General features: G+C 39.7%; 1 protein-coding gene and 1 long non-coding RNA gene across 2 annotated transcripts; both read right to left on the bottom strand.

Annotated features, from left to right (window-relative positions):
- Positions 1–3,398: 3,398 nt before the first annotated feature.
- LOC137282415 (gustatory receptor for bitter taste 93a-like) lies at positions 3,399–10,853 on the bottom strand. The gene is made up of 4 exons (XM_067814162.1): positions 9,645–10,853; positions 9,373–9,441; positions 4,875–4,964; positions 3,399–4,538 (listed from the first exon to the last, which is right to left on the bottom strand). The coding sequence occupies exons 1-4, from the start codon at positions 10,623–10,625 to the stop codon at positions 4,476–4,478; spliced, it is 1,203 nt and encodes a 400-aa protein (XP_067670263.1). The 5' UTR covers positions 10,626–10,853; the 3' UTR covers positions 3,399–4,475.
- Positions 10,854–10,942: 89 nt separating this feature from the next.
- LOC137282443 (uncharacterized) lies at positions 10,943–16,926 on the bottom strand. The gene is made up of 3 exons (XR_010956814.1): positions 16,832–16,926; positions 12,273–12,362; positions 10,943–11,284 (listed from the first exon to the last, which is right to left on the bottom strand). It is a non-coding gene; the product is annotated as an uncharacterized lncRNA (long non-coding RNA).
- Positions 16,927–18,333: the final 1,407 nt, after the last annotated feature.

Below are 18,333 nucleotides of genomic sequence, written 5' to 3'. Positions count from 1 at the left end.
AAACCACGCCAGACTGCCGTCCCATTGCGAATGTGGCTACCGTATGTATAAATGCCACCAATATTGAGACAAAGAATCAGCACATCACAGATATAACCAACACCTCTCATCTTCTGAACGGACACCGTGATTTGCTCTCCTTTAACAGTCGATCTCTTTTCAGCCCACATTGAGCCCGTGATCCAGCTGCTACTGAGGTTTTACTGTGTTATATTATTAATGTAATACACTGGTAACTCATGTGGTTGATGGTACTTAGATACACAAAGTGCGTGTGTGTGATATCGATCTAAAAATGCTGACTAGTTCGTAAACGGCAATCATAAGCACCAGACAATGGAATACCAACTGATTCAATAAAAGGATGATGCCGTGACTTTCTTGATGCTATCATTTGTGGTAAGGTAAACCGTAGGTAAACATTTCCATTGACATGAGGTCCGTACAATGTGTTTCTGAAAATGTGCAACTCAAATTTAGTCTTCGGCTGTGCTGTGTTCTGACCACACAGACGTTTGCTCTCTAAATACAATGTTGTTAGGTTCAGTTATCTATTGGAAGCTTACAATAAAACACATGGGATAATGTGAGAGCAGAAGCCAATAATGATCTGAGATATAAATCTAGCATATTTGTGTTGATTTCATGTGTCATGTTGCTGGGTAGTGTGGGTTTATGTAAATGATACTGTTTATGGTTTGTTGTCACATATATACCGTGTTGTGGATTGTTGTCAATAAAACGATGCTAATTTATGGTTTGAGGTAAATGATACCGTGTTTTAGTTTGAGGGCATGCAAATGCTGCTGTGGTTTCATTGGATGGCCATGTAAATGCACCGGGAGACAAACATGAACTATTGGCTGGGAACGACTTTGCCAGGAGAAGCAACAGACGTCCAGTGTCGGTCATTTCTACACGTATGGTTGAGCTGAGTTTAAATGAGTTGATGTGGCATGAGGTTTACGAGGTACTAGATGATTACACTTGTGTCTGCTTATAGTAGTCTGGCGTCTCGTTTCTGGACACACCCTGCCATAGTTCAACATAAATAACACTTTAAAAGATGTTCACTGGTCACGAGGGGGTCATGGGTTGATGAATCGGACTCGGGGAACATAAACAAAATCGAAGGTACAACCCATGGCCCCCGTGGTACCAGTGAACAACGACTTTATCTTATCGAACTCCTCAATGTTAATTCTGAATTGTTTGAAGCATCGGTACCTGATTGTACACTTCAGCCAAACTGTGTGAATTAAACGATTCGAATCTTGCATCTTGCTGTTTTTCCCGCAGTCTTAGTAAAGTCGACGCGATGTAATTCCCCTTCTTAGTATTCACAGGGACTGCATTTGAACGTTTTGTCAAAATTTCTTCATTGGAATGCACATGACACGACAAGAAAAGCAGATTTAACGTGATCTCCCTCTCATTGATTTGCATTCGCATTTCCCTACATCATACATGATTCAATGTTATTCGAAATAAAGAAGAACTACCACGAAGTACCAAATGCGTCCGCCATTCCGAGCGTGGTACATTGAAATGTTCTTCACTTGTAAGTGGGGTACATAGAAAACTATCTTCACACATAAAATTCATTTTCTGATTGGCCAAACACTCTTCTTTTACTTTCAGTGTACCCATCTTTCAAGCGAGGTACAATGCAAAGTACCCCGCTGCCAGTGGCAACTCATTCTGTAGTTCGTGGCAGTACTTCTTTACCTCGAATAACGTGATTGTTCACTGGTCACTCGGGGCCCATGGGTTGATGTGACCTTGATGTGTGTCTATGTTTCCCTCGCCCTCAAGGAACATTAACAGACATATAGGGAACATTAAACACTGAAAAAAACGCCCAATGATTTGATGAAGTATTTAGGAAGAGTGTGTCAAACGATTTTAGGTCATGCAATTCAGATAACAGATGACAAGCGAGATATATGCCTAAATATATAAACTAAGGGGATCTTGAAGGACCCAGTGTCCCATATCTCTATTATGATAATATGATTTCCCCACCATTGTTTTTTCAGAAAAGATTTATCCATCAACCTTACTACCTGCAACACATAGACTATTTTAGCGTCGAGCTGGGTTAAACAAGAACAAGTGATTATCAGCTTGTACAGGGATTTATGATAGTTATGATGTATTACCCGATGGCCGATATGCACCTGTTTCAAAACTAAGTACACTGTTTATTGTACCATATACTGATAAACAAGGAAAAATGTGATATATAAACTCACAATCAACAATAACGCAATCTATGTGTAAGTGACAATATATAATAACACGATAAGTTGGTAAATGAGGAATACTAGCAATACTTGAGTAAAATGATTTCCGAACACAAATAGATGCCATATACTGAACCTGTATATCAAAGACAGAAATTGCCTTTTGCTCAATAGAACCTCCTTGTGCTCTGATAGGAACTATCGAAGCCTACATTGTTACCGTGTAAAGTATATATGTGCCCCTTTAAAATGATGAATTTATGATTCATTATTTATCTTTCTATCTATCTATCTTTTCTATCTATTTTATCTTTCACCTGAAGGACTAAATACTGACGTTGAAAAAGAATGACATTTTCACAATATATGACAGATATCAAACAGACAGTTTAAACTTTAATTCACACATTGATAAAGACGCATGTAAAGCATAAATGTACATTCATTATACAATATTCTCTAGTTATTATGTATTATGAATTATACAATATTCTCTAGTTATTATGTATTATAAATTATACAATATTCTCTAGTTATTATGTATTATAAATTATGCAATATTCTCTAGTTATTATGTATTATAAATTATACAATATTCTCTAGTTATTATGTATTATAAATTATACAATATTCTCTAGTTATTAGCGTCAGACTGTTTTTTTCCTCAACACTGAAACAAAAAAAACAAGATATTTCATGAACTAATATTCTTTCACCTTTTCCACACAACGTGACGGGATCTGTAATGATCCCTTAAAATATCTCAAATAACAACTTCTAAATACATTAAAACAAATACATTTAGTGAACTCTAAAACCAAACTCTGTGTATGTTTGTAAAGCGACGGTAAATGTCATGAACAAATTATACTAAACCATAAGGTTATCATGATCAGAAACCATAAACGTTAAAAATCCGAAAAAAAAGTCCACACGGGTCATGCAGGTGTATTCAGCCTACCCGGATGTTGCATCCAGTCAGATATCTAGTAGTTCCTTTGTACAGCATCCGCCTAATGTAACCTGATCTCTTGTAGTGGTAAAGGCGAACAGAGGTGTCAATATTCCGCTGGCCTGACGTCTATCATATGATTGAATACAAACACATTATTCCATACATCTATGTACCTAAACCCCAATCAACTGCGTATTTCAAAATGGACCATGCTGGTGCACTCGGGATGTGGCAGATTGCCAGATATCTTGTCGTTGCTACGAGCCTCCATCTGATGTAAGTTGACCTTTTGTAGAAGTACACGTCACCAGAAGAGTCAATATTCCACTGGCGTGAGATCTCATGTATGTTAAAAGACAAACAAACATACCATATTTGTCTGAACAGTATTAAACGGGGTAATTCACAAGCAGTCAAGATTTGGGACATGTACACTGTGGAACAAAGAAACTTTTTGTGCTGGTCATAGATTGCCGGTCATAGAAATGTCTGTCAATTAAACTTTTTCAAATAATATGAAGACAGGTCTACAGTAGTGGAAATCGAAGAGGCGACTGATTAAACAAGTGTTCACATATGGAAGAAATTATAAATGTGTGAAAAGTGAATTCTTTGTGTCAAAGATAATAAATAAAGTACACTAACGGTAGCGTTTGAATTACTCTTATATCAAATGTGGCTCCATTCAGTGGTAAAAATGTTGAGAATGTTGAAAATGATACGTCATTAATTAGAATACGGTTTGCAAAACGGTTTAGTTTACATATTTTGTGTACATGGCAAGCCGAAGATATGTTTAGCTTGATATGATAAAATACACAATTAAAGTGTAAATTTGAGTCAATAGTTGAATCAATAGTAATCAATAGCTGAAGTAGCTTTAAAAAGTGTCCAGATTTACAATGTTTTGCCTATTTATTTGCCCACTTTATGAAGTAGTGCCATATTATTTGAAGCCACGTTTTTGAAGAAATTGAGAAATTCACCCAAATACGCCGAACTTATTGAAGGTAGAGACTAGTGTCAGTGTGCGTGCGTGCGTGCGTGCGTGCGTGCGTGTGTTACCTGTACATTCAAACTGTGACTTTTATGAGTAACACGTTGTAGCTGTGGAATCAATGACGGCAGAGGAAAACGATTAGACAAAGTTGTATATTCTGTCAATGTATATTCTGTCAGATTCAAGTACCGTTAACCAGCAAGTGGTAGTAATTCCAGTGTCTCATTAAACGACTAAAGAAGGTAAAATTAAAATCAACCCCAATGTCAAGCTGTCAAGCCTCTGGTGATGGGAGTTGAAGAACAACAGCCGCATATGTCATCAACGTCTCAACGATCTGAAAATTAACACAAACGTTTTTACCTGAGTGAAGATATTGTGTCATCTTTATGCAGACTTTTCACCAACCCTTATCAGTAACATGACAATTTCCGTTACAGATTTATTGGTATGTGTCAATGACGAAAGTTGTTATTAATGCGGTCTGATTTTCTGAAATATACAAAAGAAAAGTAGACGTCCTAGAAAGTGAGAGACGATACTGTGTGGTCATGTTTATGTAGTCCGTTTTTCTAATCATTAATTTGCCAGTTTTGTTTACTAACGAGTAGTTATCAATAATAAATTACTGAATAAAATCGCTTTTCCATCCCAAATCCTCTTTCATATTTACCGTGAGGAAAGTAGACTTCTGTATGACAAAGAATCCAGCCACTGATATCCCGACATCGGATCCCAGAACCTGGGTCAAAAACAGCTGCACCTGAAGGCAAAGGATGTTGAATGCGTTTCTGTTTCCATTTCCAGATTGTTTGAGTAACAATGGGAACGACAGAACAGTCAAGCGCTACTTTGAACAAAATATTTCAGTTTTAATCTGTGGTTTCAGTTTAGTGAGTGAGTGAAGTTCAAAGTAATGTATTAGATGTCTTATTTTTCCTGCAAGTCATTCCTGATTGGCTGCTTCAAACAATCAACGGTTTCATTGGTTAAAACGAATATGCATGCTGGACGACTTCATTCATCTTTTTCATTTCATTTATTGTTTTACACTCAAACTTTCAAGTTCACCCGTGGAAGAAACCTGTTACACAGTAAACTCAGTACATCACCGTACACTCTTAGAAATATCAGCTGTACAAAAACAAAACAAAAAGACAACAACAGCAACAACAACAAAACAATGTTGCAAAAATGATGCAACACGTGTGCTTGAAATCATTGGAACGAGACAGCGAACGTCAACGTTGAGACGTCACAAACCACCCCTCTTCTTTTGTCGATGTATACGAACATGTCATCTTCAATAGATGAGAATGACCGAGTGAAGGTTGGCGGCAACATATTGGGAAATGTTGCACATATTGTTGGACCAGCTACTGAACAAGTTCTCACGTCTCCACTCCAAACCAAAGCTCTGCGCCCGAGACGGTCACGTCTGTACTCCAAACCAGCTACTCACAAGCAAATTTGATATAATACGGGGTTGTTTCCAATTAATGCATAGTTCAAGCAATCAAGTACAGAAAACACATATGTATTTTTGATATTTTAAAATCTATGCACTGAAGTTATACTAGTTGAGAAAAAATGTTTCCAAGGGACTATTTAGCCTTGGGTAGTACACCCTTTTAAGAGCGGTAATTCTTGGAAAAGAAGCCGTACCACGCGTGGGGATATAAAGAGTCCCACATCCACCTTCCCCTCGTTATATTACTCAATTTAGCTCGAGAAAGAAAATCTGTCATGTCCCGTCACTCGTTAGTTATTGTGTAACTGCCCTTTGCTTTAAACCTGTGACCACAAGTACGGTGCTCACAAATAGAACCTCACAATCAGATTATTCAGAAGGCTGCGGTGTTGGGGATTCCTATATTATCGGGAAAGTTCTTGGTGGGTTCGACTAGGCAGCGTTTCCTGAAAGGAGTCCCATTCTCATTCTGGGTTGCATGTAGAGGGGGCTAGGGCCCTGAGCTGTTGATGAGCCTTACCAGGCTGACTGTGCCAGGATCACCCCAACCCTCTCTGCTGTATTTTCACATTAATCTGTGAAACATAATAATAATAATAAGGGCTTCTGTGTGGTGGGCCAGAATAGGCGTATTTTAATCCCAGTTACGGCTGGCAAACCAAAAGCAATGCTTGAGAAAATATGTTGGTCGTTTGTGTGTTTCATCTCACCAAATTGCCTGAAACGTGTTATCGAATAGTGGAAATCTGATACAGCTGCAGAGCCTGGTGGCATTCGAAACCTTTACCTGAAAGTGTTCCCGTGTGTCCAAACACCATTACTTCACTGCTTCTATTTACAGGATACAGGCAAAGTCCCCCCATGGTTTTGCACAGCCTGCATAATACTCCGTCACCAAAAAGGAGGCTTAACTAATCTGAAAAGACTTCTGACCTATCACATGAATAGTACACAATCGTGTCGTCTTACTGCTGTTCCAGTTAGTAGATAGCAGAGGGAGCCTGAAAGGCATGCCAGGAGTGCAAGGATCAACTTCTCGTACGTAAAATGATTTTGAAAGAGATTAAAACACACCACCGCAACCTCATCGTGTGCTGGATTGACTACAAAAAACATATGACTCTATCCCTGATCAGTTGATCTGATGTCACTTGATTGTATTGACCTGCCTGAGTAACTAGGTGAGCAGGTGAAGACTTCGGAATCTATTCCAATCAGAAGGAGAATGTTCCAGGGGGGTCCGTTAGTCCTTTGCTTTCTTGCTTGCCTTTAAATCCTTTGAGCGTTCTGCTCAGTTGGGAGGAGGGTTGCCATCCTGGACCTCCTCAGCACAGATCACCAACACCACTTACTCATTTAATTTGCATGGATGACATCGAACTCCTTGACAAAGCAAATGCCAGTTTGACAGAACAGGCTTTCCTTGTCAAGTCCTTTTCTAATGATATTGGTATGACTTTTGGACTCGACATTTGAAACATGTCAGGTACGTCATGATGGTTTGGTCAAGTTATATTGGGGCAGTAATCGGAATATATTGAGTATGCTGTGGAAGATCAGGCCTGTCTTGAAAATCAAGTTCGAGACAAGCTCCAGAATGCCCAGATTTCAAGACAGACTTCGGGCAGAGTACAAATCCCGCTTTAACACAATCTGCAGCTCAATGCTAAAAGCAAGGTCAAAGCCACCAATTCTTTGCTGTGCCAGTCCTTTCCTATTCCTATAAGCACAATGTAGTTGAGTTGATAAAAAAGATATCCAGAGTCTTGTCCAGAAGGATCATATCTGATAACGGAGCCCATCACCCTCGTTTCTCTATCAGTTGTTCATATATGCGGATCAGTTTGGGAGAAATCTTTTTACTCATTTTATCCATTACCTATGAAAGACTTGTGGAACACCAATTGTTTTCTTAAGAAAAAAAACGCGTGGTTGATTAATACCAAGCGATTAAAAGTTGCCAAAAGTCTCCCCCGTCCCTCTCGCGTTCAAACGAAAACGCAGACAGGTTACGTAACTCTGTCGCTAGAGCCCTGCGGTGACGTCATGTGATTTTCAGGAGGTTGTATATAAAATGTGTAACAAGCTCGTCAAATTGCTTATTTCTCGACGTCAACAAAGACATGCCGAATCGTTAGGTTGCCAGTAAGTGCTCCCAGGCGTCGGGTGATGGTGTCACCATGCACAGATTTCCACGGGACACCTCAGTTCGTGCTAAATATGTGAGTGCAAAGCAAGCTTTGTGGAATCCTGTACGTATATAATCAGGTGGTTGGACACCTACCTCGCTTCCAAGATAGAAGATGCTATACTCTTGACAAAAAGTAGGGGAACTGTACTTACAATGTACGATTGTCGAAATTGGGAGAGACACTGGATTTAATCATTGTTCATACAATAAGAATGGATGTTCTGAGAATGCATCACCACATGGCTATTATTCAAAGCAATGTTGTTCGTTCAGGTATCCCCCTTGTTAGGTGACTGGAGTAGGACATGAAAATTTCAGATTTACAATTTTCAGTCGGTAGTGTGTTGTGACCCTGACCATGCACAGATGCAATTAAATTATCGGAAAAATGGTCTACAGTGATCTATCGACCTGCCTGAAAAAACGTCAAGATTCATGATGACACCCCGTGCACATGTAGGAGGCTCCCACGTTGTGCACGTGCTTCCCATGCAGTGTGTTTGTTTTTGGTGATAACGTAAAATGCTACTGCATACCCAAGATGAATGTCATTGTAACATTCTTCAATGGGTTACTTTCTAAGAGACTTCAAAGGTCAGGTTCCCCTACTTTTTTTAAAAAAAAGAGTATATTTAGACTTGTTTCCATCGAGTTAACAAAAATCAAAACTACTTACTAGTAAATAATTGAGAACCAAAAGGATTTTGCATGACACAACTTGCTGCGATCGAGGTTTTGGTCGAAGTGACACTAATATTGTCAGTGTATAATATTGACACCCACCTCGCTTTCAAGAGTGAAATTGTTATGTTATAAGCAATGTCATGCAAAATCCTATTGTTTATCAATCAAATACACATTTACTATCAGTAGAAAGTAATACAGATTTTGTAACTCGGTGTAAACAATCCTAAATAGCATTTATTCTGGGACTAACGTATGTTCGTGACAGGCCGCCGCCATTTTCTAAAATCGTGGCGTCACGGTCAGTTTGAGAATCAATTGGACTATGTTTTTTTCCCCATCAAGTTAAAAGTTCAAAACTGCTTCCTACTCGTAGTCAAATATGTATTTTGCATGACACTGCTTGTAACATGACGATTTATATCCATTATAGCAATAAGTGATTTTGATAGAATTGTCTGTGAAAACAAGCTGTGTCTTGAAAATAAGCAAAAAATACCCCCCCCCCCCCCCCCCGAAAAAAAAATAATAGATAAGTAAATAAACAAAATAAATAAAGAAAGACAGAAAGAGAGAAAGAAAAAAGAAAGAAAATATAAAAAATAAAATAAATAAAAAAGTAGATATCTGGTAGAAAACAGTGGTTAAATGTGCAATTCGGGTTCGTTGGTGGGACCCAACTTTCTTATGTTCAGAGAGAGAGAGAGAGAGAGAGAGAGAGAGAGAGAGAGAGAGAGAGAGAATGAATGAATGTACAATACAATACGTGAGTACGTGAGATGGGATAAGTTTAAAATATGTTACTCTGATGGAACATTACCGTACCGATATTCCAGTCTCCACATCGTTGTTACTCGGCTGTATTTTCGGCAGGGCATGACCGACTGATTTTGCCTGAAGGTATAGAAAGCTTGTGTAATATAATTCATTGATGATATCACATCCTACCAACCAGACATTTGGACATAAAGATTCCTACTTATTATATTTGGGTCTACAGCTGAATATTTGTAACAATAATCGGACAAGTGAAACTGAAAGGATATCATGATAATACATTGCTTGTTGTGTGCTAAATAATTCATAAATATACTTACTGCACTATGGACTTGCGCTGATAGGACGATGACTGCCAGTAGAAAGGCATTGGAAAAGCAAAGAAACATAATGAAGAAAATGAATTCCTCTTTCCCTGCAGACCAAATCTTTATGTCATAAATGGAAAAGCAGTCAGTGAACAGGACAGTTGCCAGCATGAGCAGAGCCCGCCATGACAGAACGGTGTCCACTTCTCGCATGTAGTCAATCGCCTGTTCATATGTGTGTCGCAGTTCTTCAATAACATCACATCTGATGACAGATGTGGAGGAAATGTCTTCCAGTTTGCATTTGATGTCGATGAATTTGTACCTGATGTGGTAACAGAGAACACCAGTAAGGAGAAGCCATATCACCTCCCTGAAGAGAGCAAAAGCGCCACTATAGAAAAAGTGTCCAAGACAAATGCGTCCTTCAAGTGAGTTGTGATCGAATGGCTGAGTGTAAAGGTATGCAAGGGACGTGTTCGATCCAGCATCGTCATTTGAAATTATAAATGCAAAAATACTGGACGTAATGATAGATGTCAGTATTGTCAGTATCAGAGACACATGGAATATGACGATCCATCTCGGACTTAGTCCATCTCCTTTATTCCTGATTTCTTTCCCTAGCTTGGTCAAACGCTTTGAAAGACACACCATGCATGTCTGCATGCTTGATAAGTACAAATTGTAGACTGCAAGTGTCAGTTTTAATGCCCCCTGAGACTTGAATATGTCGTCAAGTACTGCTATGTAAAACAACCGAACTGTGTGTAGCCATCCAATACACGTTGTGAAAACACAGTTGACGAGGAATACAAATGCCAAAACACGCCAACCTGCTGACCCATTGCAAATGCGGCTACCATACGTATACATGCCACACATATTTTGACATAGAATCAACACATCATAGATGTAGCCCACTCCTCTCATCTTCTGAACAGACACCGTATCTTGGTCTTCTGTTTCAGTCGATCTCTTTGCAGCCCACATCGTTCCTGTGATTCACCAACACTGATTTCGGTTGTTCCAAGTGAGGAAGGCAATGTACTGCTAACTCGGGATCTGATTCGATTCAAATGCAAAGTGCGTGCTTAGCATTTGATTCCATCACTTGAAGGTAAAAGCAGCCAAACAGATATCACGATTAAATGAGTTAATATGACTCTCGTAATTTGTTCATTATTGATCATTAATGATTTGTAAACATTGGCATTAGATCTATTTCAAAGTAAATCTTGGTCCGTGCTAACTACATACATATATATATATATATATATATATATATATGCTTATTTAAGGACGTTTATGAACAGAACTATTAACATGTCAAGAAAAGTCTGACCTAAACCTAAGCGAACATTTGACAATAATACAGTGAACAAGGAGACTTTCCGTCGCTGTCATGAAGCTAATTTAAAGTAGTTCCTGAAAACGTGTATCACTCACATATTTACCAAGCCGTAACTATTATTAGGCTCAACTGTCCATACTAACAATAACACTGCTTTCGCTGATAACCATTCAAAAAGAAGAGCCAACTGGTTCCTTTAAACAATGACTGTCGAACTGATTTCTCCATCAACCTGTCAAGCTTGTGACGAAGGGAGCTGCAAAACAACAGCCGAATACGTCATCAGCGTCTCAACGATCTGAAAATAAACACTGCAGTTACTTAAGCTGAACTGATTAAGTATGTGGAAGTTACAAATCACATGAATGGGTATAGTTTGGGCCTAAACATGCTATTTGCTGAATGGAGAAATCTGCAATAAGATATGTTAATATCAAAGAGGCGTTGCAACAATTGTACTGACATATAATCCATAATATTGACCTAGAATGTTACCTAGGGATCTCGTCTGAATGCTGTGTCACCCGAATCTTGACATCTACTATAGAAAAGGTAAATAAATAGAAAACAGGTCTACGTCACCGTCTCCATCGTTCCTGTTCTGACACAGAGCTTATCTTCGTGGGAGTACTTACTTTGATCACTGGATCTATGTTGTCATTTGCTAAGGGAGGTCAACCGGAGGCATAGAAGCTTATGCGTCAAAGGAATTTAGCATGATGGAAAACACATCTGAGACACATCTATTATTTCTAGAATGGACATTTAGTCGTTTGATATTTCTGACCACATTACCTAGGTCCCGCTCTGTATTTCCTACGTTTCATTTTCATACTGAAATAAATCAGATAATATTTTGTCGGACAAATTATGGTGCGAGCATGGTTTGTATAAGAGGACGTCCAATACTCGAGTGGTCACAGTGACAAGCAACGCAAGAGAGTGAAAACATATATGCGTGACCGTCCAAATCTTGGAAAAATCTCCCTCTCCTTTGAAGGACACAACGGTTACGGAACATTTGGTCTGCTCCACAAATATGAAACCTCTCATAACGGATGGATGTGTTTGATATTTGATGTTTTAGTGACCTTCCTTCGCACAGAAAATTGAATAAACACAGAGGTGGTGCTGTCTACGAATGGATGACGGAAATGACCGTGTTGTCATTTTTTATAGGGTCAGTTTTCCATTCCAGTGATTTGGCAGTTTAGATCGTTAACCATGAATAAAGACATTTTATCAAACATTAACATGTTTCATGAAAAACCCACATCTTTACTTACCGTGAGGAAAGTAGACTTCTGTATGACAAAGAATCCAGCCACTGATATCCCGACATCGGATCCCAGAACCTGGGTCAAAAACAGCTGCACCTGAATACAGAAGATAGGCCACTTATGTCGAATAGCTGAACTGTTCCATGTTTAAATTGTGTGAAAACAGATTTAGTAGAGTTAAACGTTGTTTTGGTCAATGTTTCAGTCTGAAGGGTCATCTGAAACTCAGGTAACTATGGAATCCGAGAAGGGACATTGTCGCGTTGTCGCATTGTCGCGTTGTCGCCCTCTCAAAAACAAGCAAAATGAAGCAAAAATTAACCAAAGCGCGACAATGCGACAATGCGACAACGCGACATTTCGCCTGTTTGTCGCATTGTCGCGATGTCGCGTGTCGCGTTTCGAATAACATTTTCTCTGTTCCTCCAAAGTGCGACACGCGACATAGCGACACTTTTCAAGGTCAAAATATGTCGCGTTGTCGCATTGTCGCCCTATCTAAGATATGTAAGAATTCACTAAAACGCGACACGCGACAATGCGACAACGCGACATTTCATCAAAATGTCGCGATGTCGCACTGTCGCGTGTCGCGCTTTATTAAAATATTGACCATAGTATGCATTTAACAAATTAACTGAAACGCGACACACGACAATGCGACAAAATGTATGTCGCATTGTCGCGTTGTCGCCCTTTTTGTTACCGGTGCGCATGTGTAGAAAGTCATTTAATCTACGCATGCGCAGAAAATGTTATACTCTATTCCAGACTTCACTGGTCTTTCGTTACCTCCAATGGTTTTTAAATTGAAATAGTGCTCGAAATGGCAATGGGCCTTCTCTTCTTGAACTTAATGCAAATCCTTCTTTATTGTTTTACATATTGAAAATGTATTTAGCCAGTCAAGTGTGTTCTAGCAGCAAAACGAATTAGTAGCGCAACTATTCATTGTAATTACGGCACACTGAGCAGAGTTAGTCTCTTAGTCACACCAGATAGTTATTACCATACGTTCGAATACCAGCACCATACACATTAATCACTTTGGAGATTTCAATGACAGGTTGTGATTATAGGTTGTGAAAAACTAAAATATTTTTAAAATTCAAGCCACATCGGCAAATTCATCAGGTGATGGCTCACTATATTCCATAATGTGGCTCCTGACAGTTTCGTGGTACAGTCCTGTCCGACGCTGATGAATTTGTCTGAGATCTGCCTCTGTTCAGCCAGCAGTGGATGGATACCAAGTAGAATGAGATATCACTGAACCATCCGTCACCTCAATGACAGTTTTGGTCGACTTTGAACGTGATAATGGGAAAACGCCTTACAAATGGACTGTTGACAGTAGGATATTAGAAACAATGACATCACTTGGTAGAGTTGCGTACACTTGTAGTGCAAGAAACCAGCTTTCCCTCCCTCACTCCTCTCACTCTTCTCGCCGCTCCACTCCACTCACCCAAGGTTTATTGGTATAAATAGCACGGTATTTCATTACAATGATGTATTGTGATGCCCGTTTTCATTTCTGTTTGAATCCTATATTATTAATCCTGCACATAGCCTGATTCACAATATGCCTCATAATTTTTTCATACGGTTACTAGATCCAGCGATATACATGTACTTGTATCGTTGTAAACCTACGGCTGTTATATCAAAAACAAATTCAGCAAAAGGGTCAGTCTGAACAGAACCATTCCGTTAAGCAACGACACTCAACCACTCTGGACTTCACGACTAGATGTACGTTCATTTATCATTGTTCTGATGTCGATCCCTGGATATCTGAACCCTTTAAAAATATCGAAAAATAATCATGCTTGTCATATTTTTTTAACATTCCGCCGTAACTAATAAAATTTTGATGAAATGTCGTATTCACGCATTACCGCGCGTCGCGCTTTGTTAAAATATTGACTACAGTATGTATTATAAGATATTAACTAAAACGCGACACGCGACAATGCGACAACGCGACATTTTGATGAAATGTCTCATTGTCGCATTGTCGCGCGTCGCGTTTTGTTAAAATATTGACTACAGTGTGAATTATAAGATATTAACTAAAACGCGACACGCGACAATGCGACAATGCGACATTTCGTGAAGAGCTGAGATACCCGTGATTCGAACTCAGAACAATGATAAATGAACATCCATGTTGCCGTGTTAGTGTGTGGGTTAAGGGTGCGTGGTTAATGGAATGCCGTATTCAAACTGTCCATTTTGCTGAAGAATATTATGATTCAGTAGGTGCATGTTTCAAACGATACAAGTACATAAGTATCGCTTGATCAAGTATCCACTATATTGTGAATTATCTCACATGCAGGGTTAATAAGACAGGATTCAAATAGAACTGAAAACAGACATGACAACACATTATTGTATTGAAATACCTTGCTAATTTGCGAATCTTGCCAAACCTTGAGAGAGTGCAGCGGTGGAGGAGTGAGGAGTGGTGTGGAGCGAAGCGGAGAGGAGTGGGCTAGGGTGGAGCGGAGTAGAACGGAGCGCCGGAGGAGTGAAGGAGGAGGAGGGGAGAGGAGAGGTGTGGTGTGGAATGGAGTGGAGCGTCGCAGAGTAGGAGGAGGGAAGGAGGGAGACTTGGTTTCTGGCACTTCAAGGGTACGCAACACTACCAAGCTATTTCATCGTTTCTAATAAACCATCCCTCCAAAAGAAACGCATAGGCGATTTGTATTTTTACAACTCTTCTGTTGCCAGGCGTCTGAATGTTAGTCTGAGCAAGATATAATGACTTGCAGCTCGTTGCAGCCAAACAGATATAAGAAGTCACTGCCCCTTTGCAGGCAGATCTAGAGTTACCACTGCAACTCAAATAGGTACATGCGGGTACTACAGTTGCGTGATGGTACTCCCACGGGTGAGAGCACAACAGCCAGGGCACCTGGCCTTCAGAGGATGTCAGGTCAAACTGTACGGAACAGGCTGAAAGAGATTCGTTTGAGAAGCAGAAAACCCGACGTCAGGGTCGTGCTACGTCGTCATCAACGTCTTCGCTGTCTAGAAGTATATTATTTGTTTTATAGACATTACCTTCTTCTAAAGCACATGCACTCATTACTGATGTAAAATTCATGCACTAAAGTCTATTTATGGACGAGTTATACATGTTTGAAACTTTTTTCAACAGATTTCTCGTCTATGCGTTTATTTCTTGGGGTAGTATATCACAATGATAACAGTCCATTTGTATGGCGTTTTCCCATTATCACGTTCAAAGCCGACCTAAACTGTCTTTGACGTGTCTGGTGGTTACGTGATATCTCATTCTACTTGGTATCCATCCACTGCTGGCTGAACAGAGGCAGATCTCGAACAAGTTCATCAGCGTCGGACAGGACTGTACCATGAAACTGTGTCAGGAGCCACATTATGGAACATAGTGACCCATTCGAGGACATGACATGACCTGATGTTTCTGCCGATGTGGCTTGAATTTTAACAATATTTCAGTTTCTCACAACCTGTCATCTGGATACCGGCGAAATGTTCAAAGTGATTAATGTGTATGGTGCTGGGATTCGAACTTATGATAATAGCTATCTGGTGTGACAAAGAGACATTAATCTGCACAGCAAATTGCCCCGCCTTGAATGACGAGGCAAACGTGTGCCCTGATTACAATGAAAAGTTGCGCAAGTATTTGTCTTGCTGCTAAAACACACTTCATTCACTAAATACATTTATATATAAAATAATTTTCTAACCAACAATGAATATTTGCATTAAGTTCAAGAAAAGCAGCCCAACTACCATTTCAAGCACTACTTCACTTTAAAAACCATTCGAAGTATCAAAAGGACCATTGAAGTGTTAAACAGAGTTTAACCTTTCCTGCGCATGCGTACTATAATTGACTTTCTACGCATGCGCATCGGTAATCGAAAAGGGCGACAACGCGTTTTAGTAAATGTTTAGGGTTTTTTTACACATCGTAGATAGGGCGACAATGCGACAACGCGACATATTTTGACCTTGAAAAGTGTCGCTATGTCGCGTGTCGCACTTTGGAGGAACAGAGAAAATGTTATTCGAAACGCGACACGCGACATCGCGACAATGCGACAAACAGGCGAAATGTCGCGTTGTCGCATTGTCGCATTGTCGCATTGTCGCGCTTTGGTTAGTTTTTGCTTCATTTTGCTTGTTTTTGAGAGGGCGACAACGCGACAATGCGACAACGCGACAATGTCCCTTCTCGGATTCCATAGGTAACTGAAAGTGATGTGCTTGACCTGTTCCCCATACTTCAAAACCCGACTGGATTTTTTGTGTATGTTATGAAATGAAAGGGAATTAATTACAGCAGTTTACAACATAATCAATTCACAGCATTGAAATCAAATTCGAGCTGGTGTAGTTGTGTTTAGAAAAGAGTAAAATGTAAGTAAACGACATGTATAGCTGAATTGGCTTTTCAAGCTCTCATATAAAGACCTGTCCCTTACGGTGACAAGCGCACGCCATCACCAACTTGACTACTCTGCCAAACCCTAAAATGGACATCTTCTCGACCTTCATCGTACCGATATTCCTGTATCCACACTGTTGTCACTCAGGTGTATTTTTGGCAGGACATCACCTACTGCTTTTCCCTGAAAGTATCCATGAAATGAAAGACACACATTATATTGAACATCGAAAGAAAATGTTCCCGTTGTTTGGTGTATAAAGACAGTCCTTACTTCCTGATTTCCAGTACTGCTACTGTGCAGACATTACTCACACTTATAATCCAAACAGATAATGAAACTGGTTGTGTTTCGTTACAAATATATAAGCGACATATTTGAATTCATGCGTTAAAAACACTGTACGTTACTTACTGCACTGTGAACTTGAGCTGACAAGATGATATGTGCTAAAAGAACAACATTGGTAAAGCAAACAGTAGCCACGAAGACAATGAACTCCTCCTTTCCTGCGGACCAAACCTTAATGCAGTATATAGAAAAGCAGTCAGTGAACAGGACAGTTGCCAACATGAGAAGAGCCCGCCATGACAGAACTGTGTCCACTTCTCGCATGTAGTCAATCACTTGTTCATATGTGTGTCGCAGTTCTTCAATAACATCATATCTGATAATGGTTGTGGAGGAAATGTCTTCCAGTTTGCATTTGATGTCGATGAATTTGTATCTGATGTGATAACATAGAACACCCGTAAGGAAAAGCCAAATCACCATCCTGAAGAGATTGAACCCGAAAACATAGTAGAAGAGTCCAAGACAGATGTGTCCTTGAGGCGAGTTGAGATGAAATGGCAGTACATAAAGGAACACAATGGACGTCTTCGAGTCAGCGTCGTCATTTGAATTTGTGAATACATAAATAGTGAATAAAATGATAGACGTAACTAGTGTCAACAACAGAGACACATGGAATATGATGATCCATCTCCGACTTAGTCCATCTCCTCTAGTCTTGATTTCCTTCCCTAGCTTGGTCAAGCGCTTTGACAGAAACACCATGCATGTCTGCATGCTTGATAAGTACAAAGCATAGACTGCAAACATCAGCTTCAAAGCACCTCGAGACTTGAAGACGTCGTCGAGTATGGCTATGTAAAACAACCGAACTGTGTGTAACCATCCAACACACGTTGTGAGGACACAGTTGACGAGGAATGCAAATGCCAAACCACGCCAGACTGCCGTCCCATTGCGAATGTGGCTACCGTATGTATAAATGCCACCAATATTGAGACAAAGAATCAGCACATCACAGATATAACCAACACCTCTCATCTTCTGAACGGACACCGTGATTTGCTCTCCTTTAACAGTCGATCTCTTTTCAGCCCACATTGAGCCCGTGATCCAGCTGCTACTGAGGTTTTACTGTGTTATATTATTAATGTAATACACTGGTAACTCATGTGGTTGATGGTACTTAGATACACAAAGTGCGTGTGTGTGATATCGATCTAAAAATGCTGACTAGTTCGTAAACGGCAATCATAAGCACCAGACAATGGAATACCAACTGATTCAATAAAAGGATGATGCCGTGACTTTCTTGATGCTAT

This window comes from Haliotis asinina, chromosome 4 (genome assembly GCF_037392515.1).
Source record: "Haliotis asinina isolate JCU_RB_2024 chromosome 4, JCU_Hal_asi_v2, whole genome shotgun sequence".
Lineage (NCBI taxonomy): Eukaryota > Metazoa > Mollusca > Gastropoda > Lepetellida > Haliotidae > Haliotis > Haliotis asinina.
This window is presented reverse-complemented; position numbering and strand designations above follow the sequence as displayed.

Excerpts from the sequence above, each read along its gene's own strand:
- LOC137282415 (XM_067814162.1), bottom strand. The coding sequence starts at position 10,625 with ATGTGGGCTGCAAAGAGATCGACTGAAACAGAAGACCAAGATACGGTG. Across the intron at positions 4,965-9,372 it reads ATGTGGAGACTGGAATATCG|GTGCAGCTGTTTTTGACCCA; the intron begins GTACGGTAATGT and ends CTTTGCCTTCAG. Across the intron at positions 4,539-4,874 it reads AGAAGTCTACTTTCCTCACG|ATCGTTGAGACGTTGATGAC; the intron begins GTAAATATGAAA and ends GTTAATTTTCAG.